The sequence below is a fragment of the Volvox carteri genome (assembly GCF_000143455.1).
Source record: "Volvox carteri f. nagariensis unplaced genomic scaffold VOLCAscaffold_15, whole genome shotgun sequence".
NCBI classification, from domain to species: Eukaryota; Viridiplantae; Chlorophyta; class Chlorophyceae; order Chlamydomonadales; family Volvocaceae; genus Volvox; species Volvox carteri.
Window position 1 is genome coordinate 925,436 of NW_003307558.1, and position 27,451 is coordinate 952,886.

At 59.8% G+C, this 27,451-nt stretch overlaps 3 protein-coding genes across 3 annotated transcripts; 1 reads left to right on the top strand and 2 right to left on the bottom strand.

Annotated features, from left to right (window-relative positions):
* Positions 1-657: 657 nt before the first annotated feature.
* On the bottom strand, positions 658-10,274 carry VOLCADRAFT_90064 (uncharacterized protein; the record flags this gene model as incomplete). The annotated part of the gene is made up of 17 exons (XM_002949690.1): positions 658-843; positions 1,137-1,277; positions 2,654-2,770; positions 3,054-3,200; positions 3,332-3,562; positions 3,995-4,222; positions 4,424-4,580; positions 4,838-5,451; positions 5,724-6,172; positions 6,386-6,503; positions 6,887-6,970; positions 7,514-7,687; positions 7,887-8,018; positions 8,267-8,452; positions 8,648-8,929; positions 9,852-9,971; positions 10,074-10,274. 17 exons carry the CDS (start codon positions 10,272-10,274, stop codon positions 658-660), a joined length of 3,567 nt encoding a protein of 1,188 aa, XP_002949736.1.
* Positions 10,275-14,123: 3,849 nt separating this feature from the next.
* Positions 14,124-14,444, top strand: mrpS7 (mitochondrial ribosomal protein S7; the record flags this gene model as incomplete). The annotated part of the gene is made up of 1 exon (XM_002949588.1): positions 14,124-14,444. A coding segment is annotated over one exon (321 nt), but the record flags the coding sequence as incomplete, so codon positions are not given.
* Positions 14,445-15,342: 898 nt separating this feature from the next.
* Positions 15,343-27,043, bottom strand: VOLCADRAFT_104388 (uncharacterized protein; the record flags this gene model as incomplete). Its single annotated transcript, XM_002949691.1, has 14 exons — positions 15,343-15,995; positions 16,068-16,669; positions 17,074-19,249; positions 19,546-19,853; positions 20,017-21,285; positions 21,516-21,609; positions 21,831-22,980; positions 23,249-23,444; positions 23,659-23,884; positions 24,104-24,431; positions 24,651-26,299; positions 26,567-26,677; positions 26,750-26,813; positions 26,892-27,043. 14 exons carry the CDS (start codon positions 27,041-27,043, stop codon positions 15,855-15,857), a joined length of 8,466 nt encoding a protein of 2,821 aa, XP_002949737.1. The 3' UTR covers positions 15,343-15,854.
* Between the last annotated feature and the right edge of the window lie 408 nt (positions 27,044-27,451).

Genomic DNA, 27,451 nt, shown 5'->3' on the forward strand with positions numbered 1-27,451 from the left:
CCTGGAAAGATAAATAAGCCCTCCTTACCCAAGGTTTACCGGGCCCTTTCGATGATTTAAAAATGGAAGAGGAAGCTGGGCCACAGCACCGTATGGTAATGCGACGCCGGGGGAAGTCTTAAGCACTACCTCCGTCCTGCCCTTGCTCAGCGATAGCAGTTCTAGCCCTAGCGTAACCAGCTCAGCCGATCTCGGTGTCCACCATGTCACGAGCACTCACGCAATATGTGACGGTGCGGTAAACCTCGTCACGGCATCCGGAAAACCTAAAAGCGATACGAACACTACCGCTGTGTTAAATAGTTAATCAACACCCTACAGGATGGGGGCCGCCGGAGGGTCTCCGCCAGTGAGACTCACGGCGGGCAACCCTACAGCCCATGTCATAGGACTGAAATGCCCTCAAGGATTTCGATGGGGTTGCAGGACGTTGCCGTCCATCCCCTGCACAACCGGCGGGGACTACTTGCTGTCCTGCCGGGACTAGCAGCGGTCAGGCCGGCGCCCGCCGAAGCCAAAGGCCAGGGTGATCTCATGGCCGCATGCAGATATGGTCCCAAATCACTAAAAAGGGTCACACCACATGTGGCACGCCGAATTCAACCAGCGCGGACGGAGTAAACTCCCAGGTGGAAACTTCTCAACGCAAAGGGCCCTTTACGCGCCGCCATCTGCTGGTCCTGCGCCCCCGCCGTCCTCCTCCACGTCATCCTCGCCGCCGCCCTCACCCACGCTGTCAAAGTCCTCCTCCTCGTCTGTCGACTCGTACATCCCCGATGGCAGAATGTCCATGTATGCCGCCAGCTCGTTGAAAGAGAACGCGCCCACCCGGCTTGTGTCGATCTGTGGTGCAAACAAAGGAGGTAGGCAAACAAACAGGAGGTCCCCAGGTAAGGAGGTGTCGGAACTTAAGGTGTTGATCGACTGTGCCTGTATCAGCCAGAACGGGCGAATGAAGGTCCCGACGAACGGAGTGAACTCAACCCATCCCTGCCTGCCCAGTGCGACAGGTAAGAGGGAGCTATTAATGCAGGTGAGGATAAATGCAGACCCACGCAAGCGCCAGCTGCGCATGAAAGATTAATCAATACAGCACACAAACAGTAGAACAGGCACACACATATGTATACACGTACCTGCAGGAATACATCAATAAACTTTTCAAAAGTTCCGTCATGCTGGCTGATGCGGGGGGGGCACTTGAGGATGTCTGCATGCTGGCGGTTGCGGCGGAAGGCGAGCAGGATTTCACGCCGAGTGACAAGCGCGCCCAGATCCTGCATGGCGTGAAAGCGGTTGGAAGGAGCGTCAGGTGAGACGGGAGACGAAGAAAGGAACCAAGGCAAACGAAGCGGGGAACGAACACAGGACCAGGAAATCCCAAGGGCTTACTAAGGCCCCTCCATAGGAAAGCATCCTTAGGGCCAAGGCCCATGGGGATTTTGCGGGTGAAGTGAGCCAGGAACGATAGAAACGGAGAACGGGCCGGGGTGAGAAATGCTAGGGCCTGAGCCGACCCGAAGGGAATGCCCAACTCGTCTTCGACGCTTTACAAAAATGAGCGATGCTTTCTGGTAGTACCCACACTCATACCCACGTGCGCTTGCCCTGCTCCTTCCGATGCGCACACACACACAACACACACACACACCACGTCGAGGCGGTTGTTACATGGATTTCCTCGCGTGGACCTCTCATAACTCTGCACCCGTAAGTCTAAATATCTGCGCGTCGACATGTCTATCTGTATATCTCCTGTTTACACCTGTAGTTGCGTGATCTACATAGGTGGGACACGCATACATGAGTCGCACATGGCGTACTATATCACAGGCTAAGGCCCTGATAACCGGCAGCGTAAGCCAGATGCTGTTAGGTTAAAGCCCCGCCAGCTCCTGCAGGTAAGCTAGTAACGAACTCAAAACGTCTTCACGATTTCCCCCAGAGTTATGCCTGAGGCAATCCTTTACTCACAGCACGCTGCTGGGCGTTCCAAAAGGACATGCTGCTAAGTCGTCAAACTGCTTTTTAATGTACAATATCGATGGGCGCCAGCCGCAGGCCCCATGTTTACAGCCAGCGCCCTAAACACCAAATGTGTAAGGCATGCGCAATGCCATGCCCCTCGACACGAAAAAAAAGACAGGCATCACGCCAAATGAAAAGTAACCTCATCAGCATCAGCTGCTCCCCCAAGCAACGAACCCATATAGTGCTCGTATTTGGCTATCATTACTCCGGCGCTGTTAACCGTCCGAGGAAACCTCGATGGTGGGGTAACGAGGGGTAGATAACGCACACACACACACACACACACACACACACACACACACACACACACACACACACACACACACACACACACACACACTCGTATGAACCCACGCAGTACAAGCGGAGGAAACTCAGCTCCGACAGAATCATGTGTCTTCGGTCACATGTGTCTGCATATATTGGCAAGCTAGCCAGCTAATAAACGTTGTCGGAGGTGGCCGAGTCAGCATCCACAACCCAAATACCCAAACAAGTAGTCTCAATAAACGAATTACGTTCAACGCGAGGAGCTGTTTCCGTACCGCCATGAGGGCCTCCTGGCTCAGGTTTGTCAGCCAGCATTAACACATGGCAAGGTCGCGCGTGTCCGGGCGCTCACCTTGTCCAGGGTTTTGAAGATGTCCCTGGCGTGGTAGGCGTACGGGTCATTGGGGTCTACCTCCGGCACCTCGATGGGGGTCGGGGTGAAGACGATGTGCTGCGACTGGGGCAGGATCTGTTGGGGAGTGGTGAGGACAGGGCAGGGCACGGGTGAAGGCGGTGCTGTCCTTACCGGGGGGAGAAAAGGCTTTTGCTAAATCAAGGCACGGCGCGGGGCAGTGCGAAGAGAGGGAATGGGACCGAATGAAGGCGTATCATACAGATATCAAGGCTTCAGGACGCAGCGTAACGGGGGAGGGGGAAACGGTGGGCCGGGAATTCCCAGCACCCACTTCCCCCAGCTCCGCTCCCTCTCCCCACCAACCGGCACCGGCCCGTCATCACCATCCCCCACTCACCGCCATCTGCACCAGCGGCATCCATGCACAGCTGCTGAGCTCCGCATTGTGCACGTAGGCCATGAGGGTGCATGAGGGGGCCCGGGGCACTTGCAGGGAGGTGGCGAAGGTGCCGCCCTCGTGGTCCACCGGGGGCAGCTCAATGGGCTGTCGGGGGGTGGGGTGGGGGGTGAAGACGGGCGGGATGTGGGAGGGGCCACAAGGGCGGGCAGAGGGGGTGACAGAGTGTTGGGGGGCTGTGGTTTTCCCTTTGACCCTTCCCCCGGTCGGCGACTCACGTGCTCGAGGCCATCCGCCATAAGCGCTACCCGAGCGGCCCCCGCCACAACCACATTGAAGGGCTCCAAGCGGTCGGCCTCCAGAGGGTGGTACGGCAGGGGAGTAACCATCTGACCGCCGCACGAGGTGAAGAACGCCGAAGCGTACGGTAGAGGTGTACGCAGTACGGCAGGGCTATGCAGGATTCCGTCCTCCTCCACGTCGTGGGGTGCATTGGGCGGCAGCACCACCTGGCGGTAGGGCAGGAGTGGTGGGATGTGCGGGTGGGGATAACGGGCCAAGGCGACAGGAGGGGGGTAGGGAATCGGGTGGTATGGAAGAAGGGTAGCGAGGCGAGATATCTGCGGTTTCTAGGATGGTTCGGGGGCCCCGGGGAAGGTAACGACTCAAGCGGGGTCCCCCAGAAGCCCTTAAACCGCCCAACCACCCCTCCCTGTCCCACAGCCGCCTCGCCACCCAACGGCCCCCTCGCTGTGCCCACCCGACCACTTGCAACTTGCCACGTTGCAACTCACTCCACCCACCTCAGACACCGCCCAGCACTCCGCATCCCTGCCTGCCTATCTCCCTGTCTAGGTACTACTTCCCAACGTCCGCCGACTCCCTACACACACACACACACACACACACACACACACACACACACACACACACCACCTCACCTTGACCCGCAGCAGCAGCTGCTCTTCCACCACCTTGAGCTTCAGCCCCGAAGGTGGCAGCCCTGTCAGTGCCAGTGTCAAACCCCCGCCCGGCAGCTCCTGTTGCCGTACCACCTCCACTTGGTACTCCCCAGGTCCGGGCAGTGACGACCACAGCTGGTGGCGCTGGGCCAGGTGGCGCTCGGCGCCAAACCGCACCTCAACCGTACCGCGCTTGCCGGCAACGACCTGCAAGGTATGGGCGAGAGTGGGGATATGCGGATATGGAACACATCTGCAAGGAAGGCGCCGCGGGATAGAAGTCAAGTCAAAAACAAGAGCCCCTCCCGACCTGCGGTGTCTGTTTCCAGTCCCCCTTTCTCCCCTCCGTCCTGCCTTCAGGAGCTGCTATGGCGCCCCCCCCTTCCCTCCTCCTGCACCTCCCCCCACCTGCTGGAAGGCGTACGCGGGCACCCCCGGCTCCCTGGGTGGCCACTCCGCCACCAGCTTGCCGCTGCCCGCCTCCCGCAGCCGGTGCTGCAGCTGCGCCCCTTTCACCCGGGGGCAGTACATCTCCAACTGGAAGGCGGGGAGGACACCGCCCTCCCTGGAGGGTTAGTGGAGGGTCGGGGCGTCAAGGTGGTGGTGGTTCGCGGGCTTGTGGGAAGACCCGGGCGTTACGACGACCTGGCGCAGAGGGTTCAGGGCTGCAGCATCCGGCGAGACACGCACTGGGCGACATGACCTCGGCGCGGCATGTTCTCTCCCCCTCGAGAGGTGTCACCCCTCTTGTTTGGGACAGCTTTCAATTTCTCTCCCGTCCTCCCTCTCCTTTTCCTCTCCACCCCACTACCTCATACTCACCTAACCGCCGGCAGCACATTCACCGCCTCCAGCCGCTCATCTCCCAGCTGACAACCCTCCGCGAAGAAGGCCAAACTGGCATACGGCAGCGCCCACCACACCTCCTGGCTCAGCGGCTCCGGAACCAACTGCCATGCTGCCTCCAACGGCCAGTACGAATACAGAAACGCCTCGGGCGGCACGTAAAAAGGGCATTGCCCGCCCACCAACGCCGCAGCGGTTGGATCCACCAACCGCCAACGACCATTTACCTTGACACCCGCCCAACAGTGGTTGTGCGCATGGACACGATCCCCCGGCGCCAGCCCCGAATGCTTCCAGTAACCGGGTATGGGCACTGCGTCCAGTTCGCAGGCCCGGCATAGGAGGGTGAAAAGGCGGGCCACTCGCTCGGCCCAGGTACCGTAGCTGTTGGTGAGGAAGCTGGTGACCGCCGCGGCCCGGTTCCGTGTGGCGAGAGGGGGGGAGGAGGTGCGGCTGGCGGTGGGGGTGCGGGAGGTGGAGCGGGAGAGGTTGCGGGTGGGGGAGGGCGCGGTGGCACCGGGGGGCGGAGTGGGACCTGGAGGGGGCGAGGGTGGGCGGTCGCTCAGAAGCAGCTGCTCCGCGGCGATGGCCTGGGGATGGTGCGACAGGGCGGGGGCCGAGGTAAGGGTCGTAAGGTTTTCAGGTGGTTCCTTCCAGGGACATGCCACCACCAGCACCCGCACCACCAAGGCGGCGCTCCCCCACCAGGGAAACGTGTGGCCGCACCCGTGGTTATAAAACACCACCCAACCCATTACGGCACATCCACCGGCTCCTTCCCCCTCACGGACATCGGCAGTTGATTCTTTGCTTCGTGTACGCGTTTCCCCCTTCCAGCCCCCTTCCAGCCCCCTTGCCGTACCTGCGGTGAGGCTCCAAACAGGGGCGTCTCCACATCCCAGCTGGTCCCCAACCTAGCCATGGGTGCCACGTGAGTCACCACCCACCGCCAACACACACGAGCTCGCTGAAGCTGGGGCTGAGGGTCCGTGCTCGCCGCCGCAGCCGCCGCCGCAGCCGCCGCGCCCGCCGCCAACAGCGACCCTCGGGAGTTGCGGCCGCCCCGGCTGGCCGTACTCGCCAGCAGGGAGCTGCCGCCGCTGCCCGGGGTGCCCCCGCCGCCCCCCGAGGCCACCGCCTTGGGGGACACACACACGCTGGAGAGCTGGTCGGCAAGGGTGACCAGGCTGCCGGCCCCCGACAGGACGGACTCGGGACGTATTGAGGCAGCCCAGGCGTCAAGGCGCAGGAGGGTGCTGCGGTCTGAGCCGTCAGCTGCGCATTCCTCCTCAGCTTGGGAGGCCACCAGACCTGAAGGGGTGGTGGGAGGGATGGGAGGTGGTGTTATAATGGGAAGGGGGCGGGTAGGAGGGAGGGGTTAGGGGCTGTGGTTGGGATTGGAAGGGGGAACTGTAAAGGGCAGCAAGGGTGAGGAAGAGGAGGCGGAGTACACCTGGGAGAGGGGGTGCGCAATGAGGGTCTCTATGCTCTCGGAACGCATCCTCCCCCCCTTCACGCACACACCTGCGGCCAAGGGTGGAATGGCGCCACCCCCGTCCGCCAGCTCCCCGTTGGGGAAGTACTTGCGGCGGATGAGGCGAAGTCCCTCCGCGTCAGCGCCGTGCATGTTTGCAGCCAGGACCTACCAGTACGCAAGCAAAGGGGGGGGGGAGACGTCCAGTGAGCCGAGGGAGGGGAATCAAGTGCAAGCAGAGGGGAGGGCCCCTCATCGCGCCAGCCGGGAAAACTGACCCGGGTCGGGCACCTGGTGATGGACTGGCGGGGAGCATAGCGGCAGCAGGGGTACATAGCTACGTTATGGGAGGGGCGGCTGGTTCCATGGGTTCCACTACCTGCTGGCACCTGCCCCCAACACCTCCCTCCACCCCAACCCCGCGCCCATCCTTAGCTGTCCCGCCTCCCTCCCTCTCCGCTGGCCCCTCTACACGTCCCCCGCCACGTCCTCCCTCTCCCCATTTCCCCCCTCCCTCCACTCCCCCCGATTGGGGCCCCCATGGCGCCCACCTTCTCCTTGGAGTCCACGGCCACTCCGTCCAACATGATGACCTGGGGCAGCAAGTGAACCACGTGCAGCCGCAAGCTCATGGCCTGAGGAAGGGGGAAACGAGGGGGGTCACACGGCGAAAGGGGAGGGGCGTCAGCTGAAGTTTCTTGGGCGTAGGCGGGTGGGGGTTCCTTTGTGGACAACATAAGAGGCCTTTCCCCTCCCCGGTACCCTGGGGCACAACGACATCTGTCATGCCGCCGCCGCCGCCTCCTTCTCTTCCCGCACCTCAACCCGGTGTATGGTGTGGTGTGGTCCGGTGTGGTGTGATGTGGGGCTCCAATCAGGCAGAAAGCTAAACCCACAAACTAGATAACATTGGTTGGGTACGTCGGTGGCAACACCTTCAACCTCCTTCCAGCTGAAGCCTGGACCGTAAAAGCCCCGAGGGGGAAATGTGCAGCGAAGCGAACCAAGGGCCCCCGTAGCCTTATCACTAAGGGTGCTTCCATTCTCCCCTCGTGCCAGGATCCCGCTGAATAACCCGACACAAAAGGCGCCATGGCCACCTAACAGAACACGTGTTCGCCGAACACATATGGGCGGACAGACAAACACCCCCGCACCCCCTCCCCGCCCTCCCTCACCTTGTCCAAGGGGTTTCCCCGCACGTCCAAAGACCCCAACAAAGGGGCGCCACGCACCACCACCAGCTCCTCCAGCTTTCCCAGCAAATTGTGCGACACATCCAGTGTACGGAGCGCCGACAGAGAGCCCACTCCAGCCAGGTGGCGCAGGCGGTTGTGGCTGGCAGTCAGAACCTGAGTGTCATGGGATCGGGGGAAGGACTGGATTAGGGCGCGTGGACAGGTGCTATGTGTATATGTGTGTATTTTACCTACTTACAATCCTTTACCCCCCTCCGCCCCCTACCCTCCTTCCCCCCACCCGCCATTTGTGCACAGTCGCTGTACGCTACATCGGACAGCACCGTCTCCCCTTCCCCCTACTTGCTCTCACATGCAGTGTATCCAGCCCCTTGATCAGCTCCAGGGAGGTCAGGAGGTTGTCATCCAAGTGCAGCTCACGCAGGCAGCAGAGACCCTCCAGACCGCGACAGCTAACCAGCCGGTTGCTGCTGAGGTCCACAACCTTACGACGGGAGAGAGGGGGGGAGAGGGGGGAGGAGAGGGGGAGGGCAGACAAGGCAGCTGGGGTTACAAATCCTCCAACGGTACCGGCCCAGAGGTGGGTAGGAGGTGGAGAACCATATGCTTCTTTTAGAGGCAAAAGCGGGTGCAGATATCTGGACTCCAAGCACCCCCGTCGGCCCTCCTACACCCCATCTCCGCCTCGTAACGCCTCTGCGCTCCCTCCCCTCCGCAGGGTCCCCCCTTCACCTTCAGCATGCCCAGATTCCGCAGCCCCGCACCCAGTCGCTCAATGCGGTTGTTGGCCACTGACAGGTGGGTCAGGCGGGAGAAGGCGGACAGGTCCCGGAGCATGTCCAGGCAATTGCGGGAAAAGTCAGCCGAACGCAGGTTGGTGGGACCGGAGCCATTGGGACCCAGACGCAGGTCCAGGACCTGGGGTGGAGAGGGCGCAGAGAGGGAGCGAGGGAGAGAGAGGAAAATGGGGAATGAGGTCGGATCAGGTCGGGCAGGGCGAGGGGGGTCCCACACACAGGGAACAAAGCACGGTATTCGAGAGCTGGAGTCAAAAGATATCCCCGCCTGGATCAATAGGGCTACGGCTTCAACCTCCCTTCTCCCCCTGCCTACCCGGTTTTCCCCCATCCCTCTGGCCCCCGTCCTCCTCTCCCCTCCCCGGCACCCTGCCTGTGTGAGCTTGTTCCCCGACACGTCCACATGTGTCAGGTTGCGTAGGGAGCCCAGCGCCCGGATCTCCGTCAGCCGGTTGTCCCGCAGGTGCAGCGACTGCAGGTGCTGGAAGGCCGCCACGGGGTCGGCGGTGGCCAGGTCGGTGCCGTTGAGGGTGAGGGTCAGGTAGGCGGGCTTTAGCCCGTCAGCGGTGCGGCCCAATTGAGAGAGGCCCGCGGAGAGCTGCGGGGGGCACCGGGGAGGTGAAGGAGGGGTGGTGTGGGAAAGGAAACTCGCTGACCGGGGGAAGGACGAGTCGGGGCCCAGGATACCGTAAGAAACCGGGACACACAGGCCATGGCCAGGGGGTGAAGAGATGCACGTGGCATGTGGAGGAGGGGAAGGAATGGGGCCCGATAGAGGGACGGGGGAGGGTGTGTTACACACGGAGGTGGGGGCACAGGGATCCGTACCACGCCCTGACGAGGTACGACAGACGGAGACTCGCAGCGAGCTGTGGAGAATGGAAATACAGACGCGGGGGGTTGCGGATGATGCGGAGACGGGGAGCCTAGTAAGTTTAGTTAATACGTAGCACAGGGGGGGGCTGAGCTACACTCGTAAGCTCTGCCAAGATTTACTCCTGTTCTGGATTATTAAGATACTAAAAACCAATAAACCAAATATTATATTGAACAGGTGTAGACGTGGCGGGAAGGTCTGCAGCGGTTGTGGTGAGATGCCTTTGCGTTGCTTTGCGGCACGGAGGCTGTTGTGGCATTGCGTGATGGCACAGTGGCGCTGGCAGCTAGGCAAGCTCCCTCACCCGTCCCGGCTCCACGCCACGTCTGGGCCCACCACCAACCAGATGAGTTCCCTGAAAATTCCAGCCCACCATCCGCTCCTACATATTCCCCGGGCACGGCGGCCTGGCTCCCATGCAACTTTGCAACCTGACCAACCCTAGGGAGTGCGTGCTTGCAGATACCGCCCTTGCACTGTAGCCCTACGGCACCAGCTCCCTTACTGCAAAACGGCAATATACCTAACGTTCGCCGATATTCTGGTTAAGGAACCCACCCAACACAGTCCGATTATGAGGCAACGGGACAGAACCGCATCAACATGAACCCACCACTAAGCCCCGGTGTACATGTATCTGCACCTGGGCCGTGGCAGTAGACACCTGTGCCAGAGGGAGACCCCTGGGCGCCTGCTGCTCCGAAACCGGTGCCCCGGGGCCATTTGTGTGTCCCCTCCCAGGGCCCGCAAGGCACGAGCTCTGCTACGGTGTGCGTGTGTGTGTGTGCGTGTGTGTGTGTGCGTGTGTGTGTGCGTGTGTGTGTGTGTGTGTGTGTGTGTGCCTCCAGTGCCCCCAGTGCCTCACCATATTGAGTGTGAAGGGCGTCTTACGCTCCTCCACAGGTTCCGGAGGAACCTGGATCACCACGGGCTTCTTTGAACCGCGCCTGCTGCTGCGTGAGGCTCGGGACGTGGATGAGCGCCCCGAGATGGATGCTGACGGGCTGTTGAGCGCCTGGTGATCAGCCATGAGCCGGCCGCTGATTTTAAGGATAGGCTTCTCCATGTCGGGTAGCTTCCGGCCAAGCTCCGTGGGTATAGATGCTGGGAGCCGGTGCCCCTTCTATCAGGCCTTCCAAACCGTTGCAATGTCCCAACGGTATACCAGGGGAAACCGCTCAAGCTCAAGCTGGCTTTCTGAGCCAGATGCTGTTGCCGCTGCTGCTTCTAGCGCCAGTTGTTCGCCTCCAAGAACTAGAGTCTGTTGGAGGATCCTGTTACTACTGTCCGGGTTGACAAAAATGTGGATGACAGCTGATACTCCAGTCCCTTTGCTTAGTCCAAGTCCAAATAGTTATACGTGATGATTTGCTACGACTCTAATAGACATACTGTCTCGTGGGAATTGAAGGTAGGTAAGGGATCCAGCTCTGGAGGGCTGTTCTCTGTTTTGGTTGCGTCAGGGTCCCGCACCGTGTTTTAAAATCCCTTTCAATTTGTACAAATGTGCAGAATGGCACAATACCTGCACCATTCTATGCTGGAATCGGGTCTTTAGTTCACCTCGTCCCGGCGAGTCTTGTTGACCTTTATTCCTTACGTTTGCCGGGCATAATGCAAAAATCCAATTAAAGAAAGTTCCACGGTAGATATAACAGAGCGCAGCGACGCTGGGTGTTTTCTAACCGTACTTCTAATAATACGACAAGCTTGGACCCAATCTAAGGTTCTAAGGATAAAGAATAAAACCACAAAGCTATGCTCCAAATCTCCAGATGCTGCAAAAATGTTGGTTGGAAATTTTACTTCCAAGATACAGGATACAAGTTCCGCACAAGTGCGGGGATGCATCTATAAAAGCAGGGGCCCCATGGACGGTCAATTGTTACCGTTTTCTTACGTGTGCGTATCTTGAATGGAAGGAGTATCGGCATATGGCCCAGAGCCCTTGCAAGGTTGTCGCATGAGAGGATGCAACGTGATACGCTGTACACTGCGACATTTCCTCGAGGGCACAATTATTGGATGTCTCGTTAGGATGCAACCAGTGACAAGGGGTCCCGCGATTGCAAAGCAGGTATGGGTATCATGCCCGTGCACACCTTTGGCCAGCCAGACAGGGCCAGCACAGCGTTCAGAACCGGTGGAGCCTAAGCCGTCGGCCAACTCAAAAGAGGCAGCGAGCAACACGCACGCAAGGAGGGCCAGGCCATACACAGCCAGCACGCCATATACAGTCAGCAAGACTTCAGAGCGTCGAGTTCTCTGCAGAAAGAACCGACCGATCGACCCGCAGATAATCGGCATGAAATCCAAGGGCAAGCCGCATATTACGTACTCGCCTGTTGCCTTTAGCGGTCCCAAGAGCTTGCAGCTTGCTGTATGAACCTGATGTTGCAGTGGATCCGACCGGCGGAGCCTGGTGGAGCTGCCGCACCCAAATAGGGTACAGGCTAGGACACCCCCGAAAAGGTACCAGGGTGAGCCCCGTATCACGGCTCGGACAGCCCCAAACAACAAACCAGAGTCGCTCACCTGCCCTGCAGCGCTTCTTAAAGGGAAACCCTGGGCACGATGTGCGAATGGGCGCCAGGATAAAGGCACAGTGGGGGAGTCAGCCAAGTATTAGCAGCGTACCACCAAAGCCCCGCAGAACAGGGCCCTCGAACGCTTGGCTGGGGCCCGCAGGGGTTACACCGCGCACACCAGCCGATTGCGCTCATATGCCACCGACCCGAAACCCCACTATGCGATGAAAGACATTACCCAAACGCACCCTACCACGTGGCTACCGCCTACCGGGACCGGACAAAACCCGTTCCAGCACTCACAAGTCGGGCGCACACAACCGCTGTTCCAGTTGGGTTGCGGGGCCTAACAGAATCCCGTTTCCGCCGAGGCAGCCCCAGGGATGCGGAGGAGGGACGCGTTCTCCAAAATCTGAGACCTTCCGATGCATCACTCGTTCCTGGAGGACATCACCTTACTCGCTCATCATGCCCGCAGCGAACGAGCCTCTGCTTGTTACTTCTCCTTAACCTCTTTTAGTCAAGTCCCCTTCTGTGCCCTGCTCGTATTTGAGCTCTGCATTTCGATTCTCCGCCTTGGCTGGGTGCTGTTAGTTTTGGGGGATGGTTCCCCGCTAGGGCTCGTTTCTCCTTCTATGGTTGCACTCTAAATATGCTACTCCTGGGACAGTCACGTTAAATGGGAAGACACGGCAGCATGGATCGTATAGCAAGGGCTAACCTCGCGCTTGTGCAGCTGAAACAATAGACGCCTCACATCTGCGGAATCCAGCCAGTGGAACAGCCGCCAAGTTGCCTTGCCGCCTAAGCTGGAGAGTATCCCGAACGTGAAGCGGTATGCAGCTGGACCAAATCATGATCTAAAAGCGGAGCTGCCACATGAGGGTTTTGTGGGCGGAACCCACAGCGGTGGTGCCTGGACATGAAGGCGGGGCCGGAGGAAGGCGCGGCCGCTAGGGGGGAGAACACCTGCTATGCCTGATGCACAGGTCACACAAGGGATGCAAGATGCAGGGCACCACGCGCTCCTCCAGGCCGCTTCTTTCGACAGCGATTCTTGTCGGCTCGTAGTCCGGAGGTAGGGATGACTCCCATGTTACTGGCTTTCCGCTATCCACCGTCAGCTCACAACCATCTAAGCTCGTGTATTGACCAACTGGAGATCTGCACTGGAAACCCACATTTCACGGTGTGCCATCAGGGTCTGGGACGTAATTGCGCGCCGAGGGAACCGAGGCGGCTGTTGCTTCCCAGACATTCACTAGCCAGCCCGAAGCTGTCCGGGCAGCACTTCTCATGCGCGGAAAAGACTCAAGGTGGCACAGCAACACATTACTCCTCAACAGGTAACGCGACCTCCTGCAGCGGTACACTGCGGCAATGTTTCAGCAGGAAATGACCTGTCCTTGATGTTGTACGGCTTGGCATTGCTGTACACCCGTGGCGGTGTGGAGGCTATCGTGGTGGGGGAGGCAAAGGTCAGGGCACCAACAATGCAGAATACCAGCTGGTGCAAAATTGCAGCTACGAAAGAGGGCAGTAGAGAACGAGAAACACATTTCGAGCTCCGGTGGCTCATGTGCCTCGTCGTACAAGCTTGAGCAGTTTATGACAAATATGCTAAGAACTTCATTTCTGTTTGGTATACCAATAGCAGATAGGCTGGTCGATAGCTTCTTTTGAGCGTAGTACAGCTTTCAGCCATGCTGATTAATATGCCTCTTCCGGCGAGCATTGGTACACAGCTCTTCCATTTTTCGCGCAGTAACGTGGACGCCTCAGTGCTGTCATAATCCACAGTCGCGCTATATAAAGCAGCCTCCCAGCCAGCAGGTTCTAGTGCAGAGCCTCCCATGCTCTCCTCTGGCCGCCTGCTGGCAGTCACTGCGATCATTGGGCTTGAACGTCAAGCCGCTGTGACTATTTCCGGCGTCTCGCTGGGTCATTGCTGTGGCATCAGGAGCGCCGTGGGCTCCGGACTGGGGTCCTGCTGCGAGCGTCCCGTAGCGGCCCCTTTTTGCAACCCAGTTCCCAGGCCCCAACGGGTACAATGGTTTGCGCAGCAGAGCGCAGGTGGCAAGGACCTCGAGGGCGACACTACGCAGGAACCATCTCCCAGTAGCAGTGCTGCCTCCCCCTCGCAGCCAGCCACGCCCCCTCGTTCCTCGCCCAAAGGCCCCGCGCCCCTGGCACCGCCCCCTGCTTCCGCGGAGGCTCGCGCCCTCGCGGACACGCTCCGGCAATTCTCCCCCACGGGCCGCCTGCTCGATCTCTTCGCACCGACAACAGGCCAACGACCACCGGGCCCGCAAGGCCCCGCAGCAGTTGTGGTGCCCACTGCCGCCGCAGGTGCGGCGGCTGTTGATGCGGCCAAAGCCGCTGATATCGACGTTGTCCATGTCGTCATGCGCGCGGTAGAGAACTGCAAGCCGCTGATGAAGATCCAACAGAACAAGGCTGGCAACAAGGTCCTGTTGGTTCCCAAGCCTCTGGACCCGGCGCAGTCCACCAACTTTGCAATCAAATGGATAGTCCAGGCGGCACAAAAGCGCCGCGACAATGGCCGCGGCCGGGTGCCCATGGCAGACTGCCTGGCGGCCGAGCTGCTCCTGGCGTACCAGCGCAAGGGCTCCGCGCGGACTCGGCGTGACGAGATTCACAAACTGGCACTTGACAACCGGGCCAACGTGCGTGCAAGGTGGTGGTGAATGATGGTAAAGAGTAGCAGCAGCTGCGCTGGTGGCGTCCATTATTGCTGGTTGTAGCGGGACGCAAGCATCCCGCGATAAGGTACTGCGGTGCTGTTATCATAGGAAGTTTAAAATCGAACTCCATTCCATGGGATCCAGCGGGAAATCGAGGAGGAAATGAAGGAAGTGATGGCTGGGGCGGCAAAAAAGGGCGTTAAATAGCAGGAGCACCGCAAAAATATTTGCAAGGGTTAGTGGGCAGGCGGACGCACGCATGGCCTTAGCGTGGATGCTGGGGCTTGTCTCCCCCTTGCTTTCGGCTGTGGACTGTGGAGGGATAGGAGGGCTTAAACCCGTGGAGCGCTGGATGCGTGGAGAAAGTGCACGTTGTCTGGCGTGGGGTCTGCAGTTGCTCTTCCAGCTCTACTAAGCACGATAACGGTGAGGGACCGTCGGCTGCGTGCAGTCAGCCGTTGAATGATGAGACGCTTTTGGTTAGCAGGACAGGGTATGGATGGGGAGAAGCTGGGCTGTATGTCTTTCATCGAACCCTGCCTCTGCTCTCAATGCTTTCCGTGGAGACCCATCATGTAGCTGTCCGGGGTGTAGCAGCAGAAGAAGGGGTGAAGAGGTTTTTGGATTCCATTCCCAAGCGCAAAGGAAACTCTCTAACCGCATAAGATATAGTATTGAGTAGCTCCATCTCAGGAAGCTGTCAATTGACATCTTGCCTGCGCGGCTTGGTGGAGAAGGGGTGGTGTGGTGTAGATGGTTTTGTAGGAGCAGGTGGGTAGGTCGGGCGCGCTGTTGTGCCAAGCACCTGAGTGCAATCTGTTAATGAATGCCATACGGTGACAGGCTAGATTTTTCCGCGTGGGAGGTGCGGGTTCATGCGAAAGGAGGACCGGCTCGGCAAGCTCTCGGGTAGAACCTTCAACGGGGCAACGTGCACAGGTTCAGTGCAAGGGAAGCACCTGTCCTTGAACTGCATGGAACGACATAAGTAGGTTTCAATGGAGTTGCCCTTCAAAACTCCTCAGTCGCCATCCAACGCACCTATGCTGTCACCCCGACAGGTCGAAGGCCAAGTAGCTGAGCTGAAGACAAACAGCGAACTTAGTCCGTGAAAAGCATATTTACCAGGAATACCGCCGGAGCTGGAGCACTCTGTTGGAGAGAACTTCTATCCACACCCTAGCCCAGTACGATTCCAACGAACTAAATCCACGTCAATAACTGGGCCTGCAACCAGATGCAACAATGCACCAGTCACCACAACGTTCACCCATGGTCCTATCCTGGGCATAAGTTAATGGCCATTAAGGCATGCGAGGCTTGATTTCCTTGTGCACGTAGCAGCCCAGTCCGTGGGGCCACAATAGGATCGCGCCACCGATGGACCAAAGCATGTGGCAGTGCATAGGAGCTTCACATTCGCCGCATTGCAGCGGGAAGACTTCCACGCGGAAGGGGTGGACCTCCATCCCCATCCTCGCTGTCGCTGATGGTTGAGCTGTCGGTTGATAGACTGGTGGCATTCGACATCAACAGCGGGTCCTTGACTCCAATCTGTGCGAAAGGACACAAAAGAAAAACTGATGGCTTGCAATTTCGATCCGAATTCGGATTCCGATTACGTACCTGTTGCAGAAGCTTGCGGCGGCGAGCGCCGTACTGCCGCAATCGGAACAACGCGCCATCACGGCGGCTGTTCTCCCGTCCTGAGAGGCTCCCACCCGTATTCCCCATCATTGTCGCCGTTGCCTGCTGTAAGCCGCCAGGAGCCAGCCCGTCATCTTCTGACCCTGAACCAGACTCGATGCCAGGTGAACCCCCTGCCTCTTGATCGTAATACGATAACGGCGCCTTTGCCTCCGCCGCCATGGCGGCAGGCGCGCGGATCAGCTGACGTGGCAGCGAAAAGCCGGCAAGAGACGTGGAGGCGGCAGGCACGCTGTCTACGCTAGTTGAAACATCCAACGACGACTCGATGGAATCGGCCAGCCCCAGGCCCTGCATACGCCTAGCCATTGTCGCAAGGCCGCTAACTGGGGCCCCCATGCGGGTGCGGCACTGTGCCTCCAGGGGGTTACGGGACCGGGGGTTAAGGTTGGGCCCGCTGGATGTGGAAGCTATAAGGGTTTCGGAGCTGCTCAAAAGCGGATCCTGGGGCTGCTGAGCCGAGGCAGGCCGCCAAAGCTGCCGGGTAGGGCCCTGGTAGTTTGCCAGGGATGGCGGCTTTCCTGCAGTCCGCCATGGCATCAGGGAGTGCAAGTAGTTGCAGTGGTAATAGGGACATGATCAATCAGGCAAAAGGCACGCCTGGCATACGGCACCTTGCATACATGCTATCTGGTGGTTCAAGAGCATAGGGGAAATGAGCGGAATGACCGTGACTCGATATATAGGCGTAGGGTACATGTCATGCATAATGATTTGAGGGCGAAATCGGTGGCCATGTCACAAGACACCCGAGTTGTATTGCTCTGTAAGAGGACGCTACCGATGGCCAGAACCTACCGAGGGTACCGGGGATACATCGCGGTACCCAGCAGCGGATACGAAATGAAAAGCAATTAGATACTACGAACGCAACCCTACATGCTGGCTAAGCGCAGAACGACCCGCCGACGCACCCACCACGCACCCGGTGAATCCGGCGGTTGAAGTGCTCCACCACCCTCAGCCGCTGACGTGGCTGACGGCTGCAGCGGCGCCAAGGCCGGTCGGGTCCTTCCCGGACCGGACGGCTGCTGCTGTGGCGCCAGCGACACGGGCGCCACTGTCGCCCGGGTCAGACCTGAACTCCCGCCAGTGCTCCCGGCCTGCTGGCGGCCCAAAGGCGCCAAGCCAGACAGGGCAAGGCGCTCCATCGAGGTGCGCAGCGCGATCTCATCCCTGTCGATGTCAGTGCCAGCGCCCACACCCGGCTGGTTTTCAATGTCCAAGTGGTTTTCTGAGTGATGCAACTGCACAGAAGCGAGTTCAGAACCGGACGAGCCATGAGCTGAACCCCCTGATGCCTGGGAAGGCACGACTGGTGTGGCGGCCTTGCTACCTCTGGAGTCAGCACCGATACGCTGGGAGCTGCCAGCACTCATGCTTCCCAAGTCAGGCAACCTGTCTGACACACGCCCTCCTGCAGCGGCGGCGTGATCCGTTCCACTGCCAATTTCACTGGCTGGGGTACCGGTGCTGGGCGAGAATGGGGCACTATGTGGCGCTTGCCGGACTCCGGACCCGGCCTCACTGATACCACTGTTATCCCTGATGTTGGATCCCGCATGCACCAGACCTTCCTCGCCAAACTGTCCAGCCTTTGACGCGTCCTCCTGTGGTTCTGGCGCGGTGGGTTCGTTGGCCTGCATTCCGTGGGCGGACGGGCTGATGCTGACACCGGCGTTGTCCTCAAGGCTGGATTCCGCCAACATAGCCACCTGGCCTTCCATGTTTTGCAGCTCCTCATCCTCCTCGTCCTCCAGGTCATCACCCGCCGCCTCTCTCGCATCCTCTTCTTCCAACACGCGTGCAACCTCGACCTCGTCTAACAACTCATCGTCAGAGAGTGCAAAGTCCCCTGCTTCCCCAGTGTCACCTCCACTGTACTCTTCAGCAGCAGGAGCATGCTCGTCGCTCTGGGGCGTCCAGCTTGCAACTGGGCTGTGCTCCTGTTCTGCGGCATCACTGCTTACACTGTTGCCTGGGCGTTGGGATGTTTCCCTCAAGGCAGGGGCGCTGGCGGTCGGAGCTGCAGCCTCGGCGGTAACGGGAGGGGCGACCTGTACACCACCGAAGCTATCACTTCTGTCAGCTTTCATGCCCGCCCGGTCGTCCGAGGACTCGACGTGCACACTGCGAATCTGGACGGGATCTTCGTCCGCAAAGTCGTGATCTCCAACGAGCTCGTCATCACCGACCGCAGGAGTCTGGTACGCGGTGCCTGCAGTGGCTGACGCCAGGCCCGGCCTCGCATTGTGCATGACGGCCGGGGTATGCACACTGGCCACCGAGTAATGCTCCACAGAATGGGCCGATGCCTCACCGCTTGGCACTGCTGACCCTTTCCTCGAATCATGTGGAGCGCCGTCACCAGCGGTACCCGAAGACGGTGCGATTAGGTCTTCACTCAATGCAAAACTGCTAACACGGGATGCAGCGCCCAGGCTTTCTTTTGCCCCGTGCTTGCCGCTGCCTGTGATGCTGCCAGGCAGCGAGGTACCAGCTGGTGATCGCTCCGCAGCGTCGACACCGGCGGTGTTAGTGGACTCCTCTAGAAGCTCAATTCCATGGCCTTCTGAGCCAGCACCAGAGGAGCTGTCGCGTGGCTCATCGGTGCTCACACGTGACGACGGCCCAGCGCTTTGTGTCAGATACCTCGGTGGCCCAGTGCCAGCGTCGCCACCGTTACGAGCTTCCAATTGATTGCTGACGGGGCCATTTCCACGGCGCCAGGACCCCGAACTGACCAGGCTGCTGTCCATGGGTATCTTACCGCCATTAAGAACACCCGCGTGGCTGACATCGCTACGTGCAGACGAGCCACTCCTCGTACTGCCCGAGGCATTGATGCCCATTCCAGCGCTTCCCACGCGATCTGTTGGCTCCAGAGAGCTCGACCGCTGCTCAGCTGCTGCTGGATGTGACCGCTGTGGCTGCTCTGAGGAGGTTCTATGCTGATCCAGCCGCACCGGCCTGGCCGTCAGGGCCGCCAGCTCAAGCTGCGCGTAGCTGCGCTGAAGTATGCCGTCGTCGCTGTCGAGGCTGCCACGGGAAGCCATGCGTAGGGCTTCTAGCGCCGCAGCCCGCGCGCGTGCTGCAGGCGCCTGGGGTGAAGACGTTCGCGTGGGTTAGAAGTGCAGGGGAACAGCTCCTTAGTTGGGTATGCCATCGCCGCAGCACACCGCAGAGATGTGAATGCTCTGGCCGGGCTAATGGATGCTGTCTTTGCAACTAACAAAGCATGTACCCCATTCTCAAAATCAAAGAACGATTAGCACACGACACCTGTAGCGGAATTGCCCGTTGACAGGGGAAACTCTTTCCCCTGTAAGCTGTAGGCAAAGGCCCATGCACGTATGCATGATAGACACACCAAGGCCTTCGATAGCATAGCGTGTACCTGTAAACGACGTTCCATGCTGTCCGTGCTCGACTCCACGTCAGACGAATCCCGCAGCTTAGAGAGCCCCGGAATGTTGAGCAACGGGCGGCTGCCCTCTCCACGCGCAAGCAGCGGAAAGGTGAACTCGGATGCACCGCCATGCAGGGCAAGGACGGATGACAGCTGCGAATTGTCGGCTGGAACCAGGTAGAAAGGCCGGGGCATGGCGAGGGGAGAACCATCCGGCGCCAGGATCGGCTGTCCACCCTCCACACTTATGGTCCCATAAGCGCGGGGCAACGGCGGGACAGTGCCGTTGGGCAAACCTGTGGCACGGGGAAGGAGCGTAGGCGGTCACAGTGTCAATGCCTAAGCGGCAGGCCCGATACCGCATATCTGGCGCTCGAGTGCACCCCTGGCTGTACTCGAGTCACATTACTCCCCATTGCCCGGTTGCCCTGACCTGCCACCACCCGGCCCCTCTCACACCTGCCATCATCGCAGCCTGAAGAAGGTAATGGGGCGGCGGTGGATCCGCCTGCGACGACCTATCCATGACCCCGGCAGCTTGAGTAGCTCGCTCCTGTACCCCGGCAGCCTGGATGGCCCGGGCCGCCATGCCGTGCGCCTGGATACCCCGTGCCTCCACGACCCCGTGGGCCTGCACAGCACGGGCCTCCGCGCCATGCGCTTGCACGCCGCGTGCCTGCACACCATGAGCCTGGACGCCCTGCGAACGGCTCGGACTTTGCTGCACTGCGCCGCCTGACGACGCCAGAGATACGCTGGTCTCTTTAACGAAACCTTGATCTGGCGCCGGTGCCGCTAGCGGTGCACCCGGCAGAGGGTCTCGACCCCCCAAACCAGCTTTCCCCGCCCCCATGGCGCCTGGCGTGGGGATTGACGGCAAGGAGGCTCCTGGGAACCCCAGCGGGTTGCTGAGCGAGCTTGGCATGAGTTCTGATGACAGGCCTGCCGGGATAGCAGAAGTTGGGAAAGAGACGGGCGCGCTGTACTGCCAAGTCGCCTGGCTGTGTGTCGCTGGTGCAAGATCGATTGCGGACATCCCCGTTGATGCGTCGGCATGGAGCATGCGGACTCCCGGGTCCTCGCCGTCGGTTTGGACAGCGGCAGCTACAGCATTCGGTGCTGCTTGCACTGTCTGCGATGACTGCTGTGCACGCTTGGCAGCGTAGACAGGTTGCCACGCCTGCGTGGTGCCAACCGCAGCCGCCGCGCCAGGGCTGGCAGCATCCTGTCCGCCCATACCACCAGCACCCTCAGGTTGAGTTGTTCGGCCAAGGTAGCTTCCGCTGAGGCCTTCGATGGCGGCCGTCGTAGCGCTTTGCGTCCCAGTTACGAAGTCCCCAAACGATGCATCAAGGCCAAGGACTGGCGAAACATCACCACCCGTGTCGCCGACATCGGTGACTGCCGCGTGCACCGCGGATCTCTCACCATCCCGCGTATCATTATAGGGTGCGTCAGCGGCCATACCAAGGTGACTAACGGCAGCTGCAGCCGGAGCGTCCGCCCCATGCTGGGATGCCGGCTCCTGCTGCTGCTGCCGCTCCGGCAGCACCGGCATTGTCGCAAGCGCCGCTACCACCTCCTCCAGCGTCGGGACGCCTGCAGTTTCTGTAGCCGCAGAGGCGCTCTGCTGCCATGGGCTGGCCAAAAGGCTGCGCAGGTTGTCCCGGAGCACGTCACACACCAGACGGCGAGAAAGGTCCAAGTCCACCAGTGGCGGCACCATGCCTGAAGATGAGACCACGCAAGCGCTTGCACGCGCAGGGAAAGGCGGCTCAAATCAACCCGGTCACATTAAAGTCAGGCGCATTCTCGCTGCTAGCGCACAACGTGGGGAGCAGATTGTCCGTATCTGGGCAAAGTCCGTAACATCCCTCATTATAAGGATAATGCGTGGGCTTCTAGGATAGGGAAAAGCCCACGGATGTGAAATCGTGCTCGCGATGTTGTAAGATTACCTGAAAGGTCTTTCAGGCTGATCTCTGGAGCACGGTGGTCTTGTGCGGATAGCTGTGCCATGGCCAGGCGCTTCACCACCTCGTCTTCCACCACCTGCCGGGAGCAAGGGGAACTCGCCACCGGTTGGGCCTATAACCCGGCCAAGCTACCGCTGGAGCGCTGATGATTTGACACGAGCAATGCGTGCTCGCTGCATGAAAAGAGTTTCTGCCACGGTGCATTGCCATGGACGCATGATGATGGTGATTACCCGAAATGACCAAGATTCCCTCGGTAGCAATCGCAGCAGCATAAAGCCTCCTGCCCAGCCTTACCTGCAGCATGTCAGCTTCCCATTGCTGGCCGGGATCAGGCGCGCGCCGACCCGTGGCCGGCGCGCTGGCCGCAGCTGCCGCGGCAGCTAATGCTGCGCCCGCGGCCTGCGGAGGCAGTAAACGCGTGTTGCTTGGGACGTCCCCTGGCGCAGGGAACGTTAGCTGCTGCTGAGGCTGCGGGGAAAGTTGCTGCTGCTGCTGACGTTGCTGTTGTTCCAGAGGCTGCCAACTAAGGCCATTCGGGCCTTTTGTTGCTGCGATGATCGCCCCGTCACCACCAGTCTGCTGCAGTACACGTGTCTCAGAGGGATTTGCGGACATGCCAAGCACATGGGCAGGCTGATGAGCCACCAAGGGGAGAGCCATTGCCGCCGCGGCGGGGCCTGGCGGTTGCCGTTTGATTGGCGTACTGAAACCCAGGCCGGTTGGTGCAGCTCCCAAGGCCGCCATGTATGCTGAGGGTGCACCCTCTGCAGATGCTGCAGAGGCAGCCCATGCGGGCAAACGAGTGATGGGCGGATGTGCGGTGTCGACGACGTACTGGAAGCGAGGACGGGATGTAGCTGTTGTGTTAGGCCAGGCAAGAGCGCCTGGTTGCGGCCACGGCTGCTGCGCCACAGCAGCAGTGTTGCTGCTTGCCGCTCCCAATGTGCTAGGTGCTGCAGTTGCGAAAACAGTACCACGAATATTCTGAATGCCGTTGGGTTGTGTGGCGAGTTGCTCAGGAGCTTCGCTTAACAGGGTAGAGCTGGACTCGACCAGCGGCTGCTGCTGTAGCAGGCCCTTGTGCTCTGGCTCGATTGCATGAAGTGAGACTGGTTGCGGGTCCGCTAGTCCGGTTTGCACCGCTGCCTCGCGGCCGGGTGCCTGGTCTACCGGGGTGGGAAGAAGGCTGCCTGCTCTGTCCACAGGGACGCCTTTCCCATCGCCTTGGTCAGCGCGGACATCGTCATCAGCTTCATCACCATCGGACAGTAACACGGAGGCCAGGGCGCTCAGAACTTGATGCATGGCATCACCAGTGCTAGATGAATTGGGAGATGGCGGGGGCGCGTCCGCCGCCGCTGCAGTCCTGCCCGAGGTCTTGCGCGTGCGCGTGCGAGCCCGGCTGGGCGAAGCCCGGGCTGTCGGCGGGCTGCTCGAACGAGCTCTAGGGGGCCCAAGGGAAAGCGTTGGTGCAGTGACAAACGACCGGGGTTGACTGATGTCCATCGCCTCAAAGCAAATGAGAAGCGGCAAGGTTCAAAAAGGACGGCATATGTCGGCGACGGGCCGTTGTATTCATATGTAGGCACAAAGAAACCCGCCACGGAGCCAGTAGGCAAAGGCCCCGATGCATGACTTCACAGTTAAGATCGAGCCGCCGCAAAGAGAAAGCCCGCAACGTGTGACGGAGTGACATCTCACATCAGACACACCTTGAAGATCCGGCTTCGACCGCCTTAGGCGCTTCATCCACACGGCGCCCGAATGCTATGCGTACAGACCCAGATGCCTGTGTTTTACGCAAAGCTCTAGGGGGTGACGACGACGTTTCCGCCGCAGCCGCCGTCAGTAATGGGCGCGGCGCTCGCGGTCCAGGGCTGAGCGCACGCTGGCGGGCCCCAGTCCGCGCTGTGAAGGACCGGCATTGCGGTTACAAAAAAGGGATTACCTGCCGCACGCATGTGCTTGACAACCAAGTGCAAGGCGTGTACGCCACGCAGGCATGCATGGCACGCAGGCATGGTTTCTACAATACATCCACACGCGAAAGTAGAGGCGTTTGCTACAGTGCCAGGGCAACCTTGCGATGCGCTGAACATTTCCTGGGGAAATGCGTGCTCACCTGTCGCATCTGTCTGTTCCTGGACCACGTCAGGCCCGGGGGCTGTGGCGGTGCCGGTTGAGATAGCCTGTCGTCCCGTTAAAGTCCGCCCCGCTCGCGCCGTCTGCCCCACCGCAGCTGTGGTGATGGCCGCACTGGATCCCGCCTGCTTAGCTCCAGGCGATCCACGCTGTGAAAGGGCCGCCGCGGGTGCAGCAGCCCTGTATGCAACCTCTGCCTCGACGGCCTGTACAGATGGGAAATCCGAAGGCTGTAAGTGAGAAGGCTGTCATAGTATGGCCGGTATGGCAGCCCGGCAATGATGTCTTGCGTTCAGCACAAATAACATTCTCAGCACACGACCTGCTTCGCAGGGCAAATCCAAGAGACATGGTTCAGGACATGCATCGCTATACCTACGCCATTTTGCTGTACACTAGCTGATATCTGCAAAATAAAACCACACCTTCGTGAACTCGCCCAAATCGAACCAAGCTTCATCAACGTCCCAGACGGAGTACGGTGGTGGCAGCAATCCTGTGAAATCCCCGCGGGGTTGTGGAGCCGCTTTTGCCAACGCCAACCCAGTCGTAGCTACTGTTCCAGAGACAGGACGCGGGCGGCCGCCAGCAGCGTGCATCGAAGGCATCGTGTGTGCTGCTGCACCCAGGCAGGCCGACGGGCTTGCAGGTCCCCCTGCTTGCACCATGAGCCGCGATGCCCGCCTTGCCTGCTCCAGCTCGCGCTTGACGGCAGCATAATCGAACGCACCGCCCAACAACTCCTCCGCCTCCCTGCAAAGGGCGAGAGGCTATTTTGATTTGCCCGACGGCGCTTGCTGCCACCCTGGGACTCTTGTTATGAAGGAAGATGCGCCGCGAATGCACATGGGCAACAGCTGCAACACCGTGGGACGCAGGTCGCCACCCGCAAAGCATTAGACGCCGGCATGTGGCCCATGCCAGCATTGCCTCATAGTATACAGCTCGTCGCGCTGTAACACCTAAGCGCACCTTTGAGCTTCCTTTCGTTCTTCTACGTCCGCCAGCGCTGCCCATGAGGGTGGCTTGTGCTGCTGTGCGCGTGCGCCATCTGGGTCGCCTATGAAAGCGAGCGTTGAGCGAAAAGCATCCCTTACGTCCGCAGGCAGCGCAGACCGACGCGGTTGAGGCGGCCCCAATTCCCAAGCCTTCGAGGTCGCCTCTGCACCGCCAGCCTGCGGCCCTAGAGCTCCCAACCCCACAGCGGTATGAGCTCGTGCAAAGACGGACTCTCCACCGGTGACGAAATAGCCATTTGTATGCACATCTCCTACCACGCTGGGACCATTCCTTGCGGGAGAAGGCTGTCGACTTGTGGCAATGCCATTACTTCCGTTTATGGGTTGTGAATCAAGCCAGTCAGGTTGCTCCGCATGAGCGATGGCAGGTAGCACTGGGGGGGCTTCCATGGCAGAACCCAGAGATGCAATCGTCTGGGTTTCGCTACCAACAGCTGCATCCACACGTGTTGGTCTGCCCGAAAGCTCTCCGCCGACCGCGCCCTTGCCGCTACCGCCGGCCAGCGCGCCCTCTTCGTCCCTGGAGGGCTTAGCTCTTCCTGCTCTGTCCTGTCCTGCCTCAATGCCCCCTGTAGAGGCAAGGGTTGTTACCTGGTCTTGCGGGGCATGTGACTGCAGCTCTTCTAAGGATTCCGGCCTGATGGGCCTAGGCGTCCTGGCTGTGACTCGCGGCGCACCCAGCCGCACCACACGCAGGTTGCTGCCTGGCGTGCCGCTGGCGTTGCCGCTTAAGGCATCGCTGGGACTGGCAGTTCCTCCTCCTAACTCCGGCGCACCAACGGGCGACTGGCCCAGTGGCACACCCAGTCGCTGCGACCAACGCAGGCGCTGCCGTCTCATCTGCGCTTCTCTGCTGGCCTGCCCAAGCCCTCCCCAACCTCCAGGCCCATCTCCACCTCGATGCTCATTTTCGTCGGGGTACGCCGCCGACGCCTGAACAGCCACCGCATCTCTAGCGTTCACCACCGCACGCCGCGCAATGACCATTGGCGTAAAACGGCGGTGAGGCGACACCAAGGCGCCCTGGCGCTCCTGCGGCTGGGGATCTGGGCTTTCATTACCGCAGTCAGCTGCAGGAGCCTGAGCTGCTGAATCAGTCCCTGGCCGCTGATGCAGCAAAGACTGAGGGAGCCGTGCTCCGCCCGCAAGCTCAACAGGCAGACCATACATGGACCGCCCTGCTGCGTGCATGCGGGCATATGCTCCTGGCGGCAGGAGTCCTGGAGGTGGCAGCATTGTTTGCTTTACCGCTGCCGCAGCAGCTGTGGTGGCCGCTGTGGTCGCGACGGATATGATGGCGGCCAGCTGGTCGGCGTTCTGCAGCAGGTCCATTTGCTCCTTGATGCGGCCGTGGTGGGGTCGTGGCCGCGGGCGCTCAACATCATCATCATCTGCGCCTCGCCCTGTAGACGTGGTGGTGCTACCGGCACCGGCTGTCGAGCCTTGTCGAATTGCCGCTGTCCACGGCGGCGCCATAAGCGCCATGACGGTTGCCTGTGCTTCTTCAGTTTGCATGGGGTTCGGCAACGGCGGGTCTTGCCCCGGCCCGGGCTCTGGTGGCGAGCCGGAACTGGAAGTTTCTATCGAGCTTAGGACGCGGCCCTGTGCCGGGGGCCCAGTCGTAAGAGGCTGGACTGCAATGCACTTGCTGCCAATCCTGGACCCAACAGGGTCACTGCTTGCGGTATCGTCCTGGCCGTAAAGTTGGCTGAGAACCTACATGGTGGCGGAAATGTTATCCTTTTGTGTCCACGCTGACAGATGCATTCAGGTTCGGCAATAGGGTCCGAAGTGTGTACAAGGGAACGGCGATAGTTGAATGGTTCTTAGCTCAGCACCCATGGGAGGGACGCGGCATGGCATCAGCACCTGCTTTATGTAGTCCTTGGCGACATCGTAGTCAGCAATGTTGGAACCCGACTGCAGGGGTCCTGCCAGGAGCCGCTCCAGCGCGTCATCAGTGCACCCCCGAGATTCTCCCTGCGTTTTCGCCAGGGTTAACATCCCAAGTTGGTGTCGAAGCTCGCGTCAACCGCCGGCTGTCAGGCGCACCTCCCGAAGCACCCGTATAAGCTCCGTCGCCATATGATGTGCCAACGGCGAGTCATTCTTCGTCCTAAGGATCAGTAACCGTTGGACAGCGTAAGGTGTGCCACAGGGGGAGTATGCCATTACAGAACTGCCATTTACTCACGGGACGACTTCCTGGTCGCTGTCGCCTCCGGACCAGTCCGCATCTTCGTCCTGGTTAGGCAAGCGATGATGCTTAGTTGTGTATGCAAGGCCTTGCGTTTCTATTGTAAACCTGTACTTCTCTTCGCGCAGTTGGTCTATGCCGCTCTTCATTATCACCCCTGTGCATACTGTAATAGGCTTGTTCCGTTTTGGTATAGAAGCTGACAAACGTATGGATTGTCGAAGCTTCGACTGCGAGGAATTGGCATTTCATCGTGGTTGGATCCAGCAGTACATTGCAAAAGTGCGCCTCCCAAAGGACACTACAAGTTAACAATTTACCTAATATTTATCATAATTGGCTTGCTTTAGAGTTGACTTTTGGCCGAGGTCCCCGTTCTGTGGTTATCCCCTGCGCTCATCCAATCCTTTTCGCCTTGCCGCTGCCTATGCTGTTTCGGATATAGATAATAAAATATGGGCCGAATAGCAACTGCTGGTTCAGCTTGCTCTGCAAGCCACCAGAAGTATCGCCCAGACTTGCTTGCGCAACAGGATTTGGACTCCCCACGAGCTGAA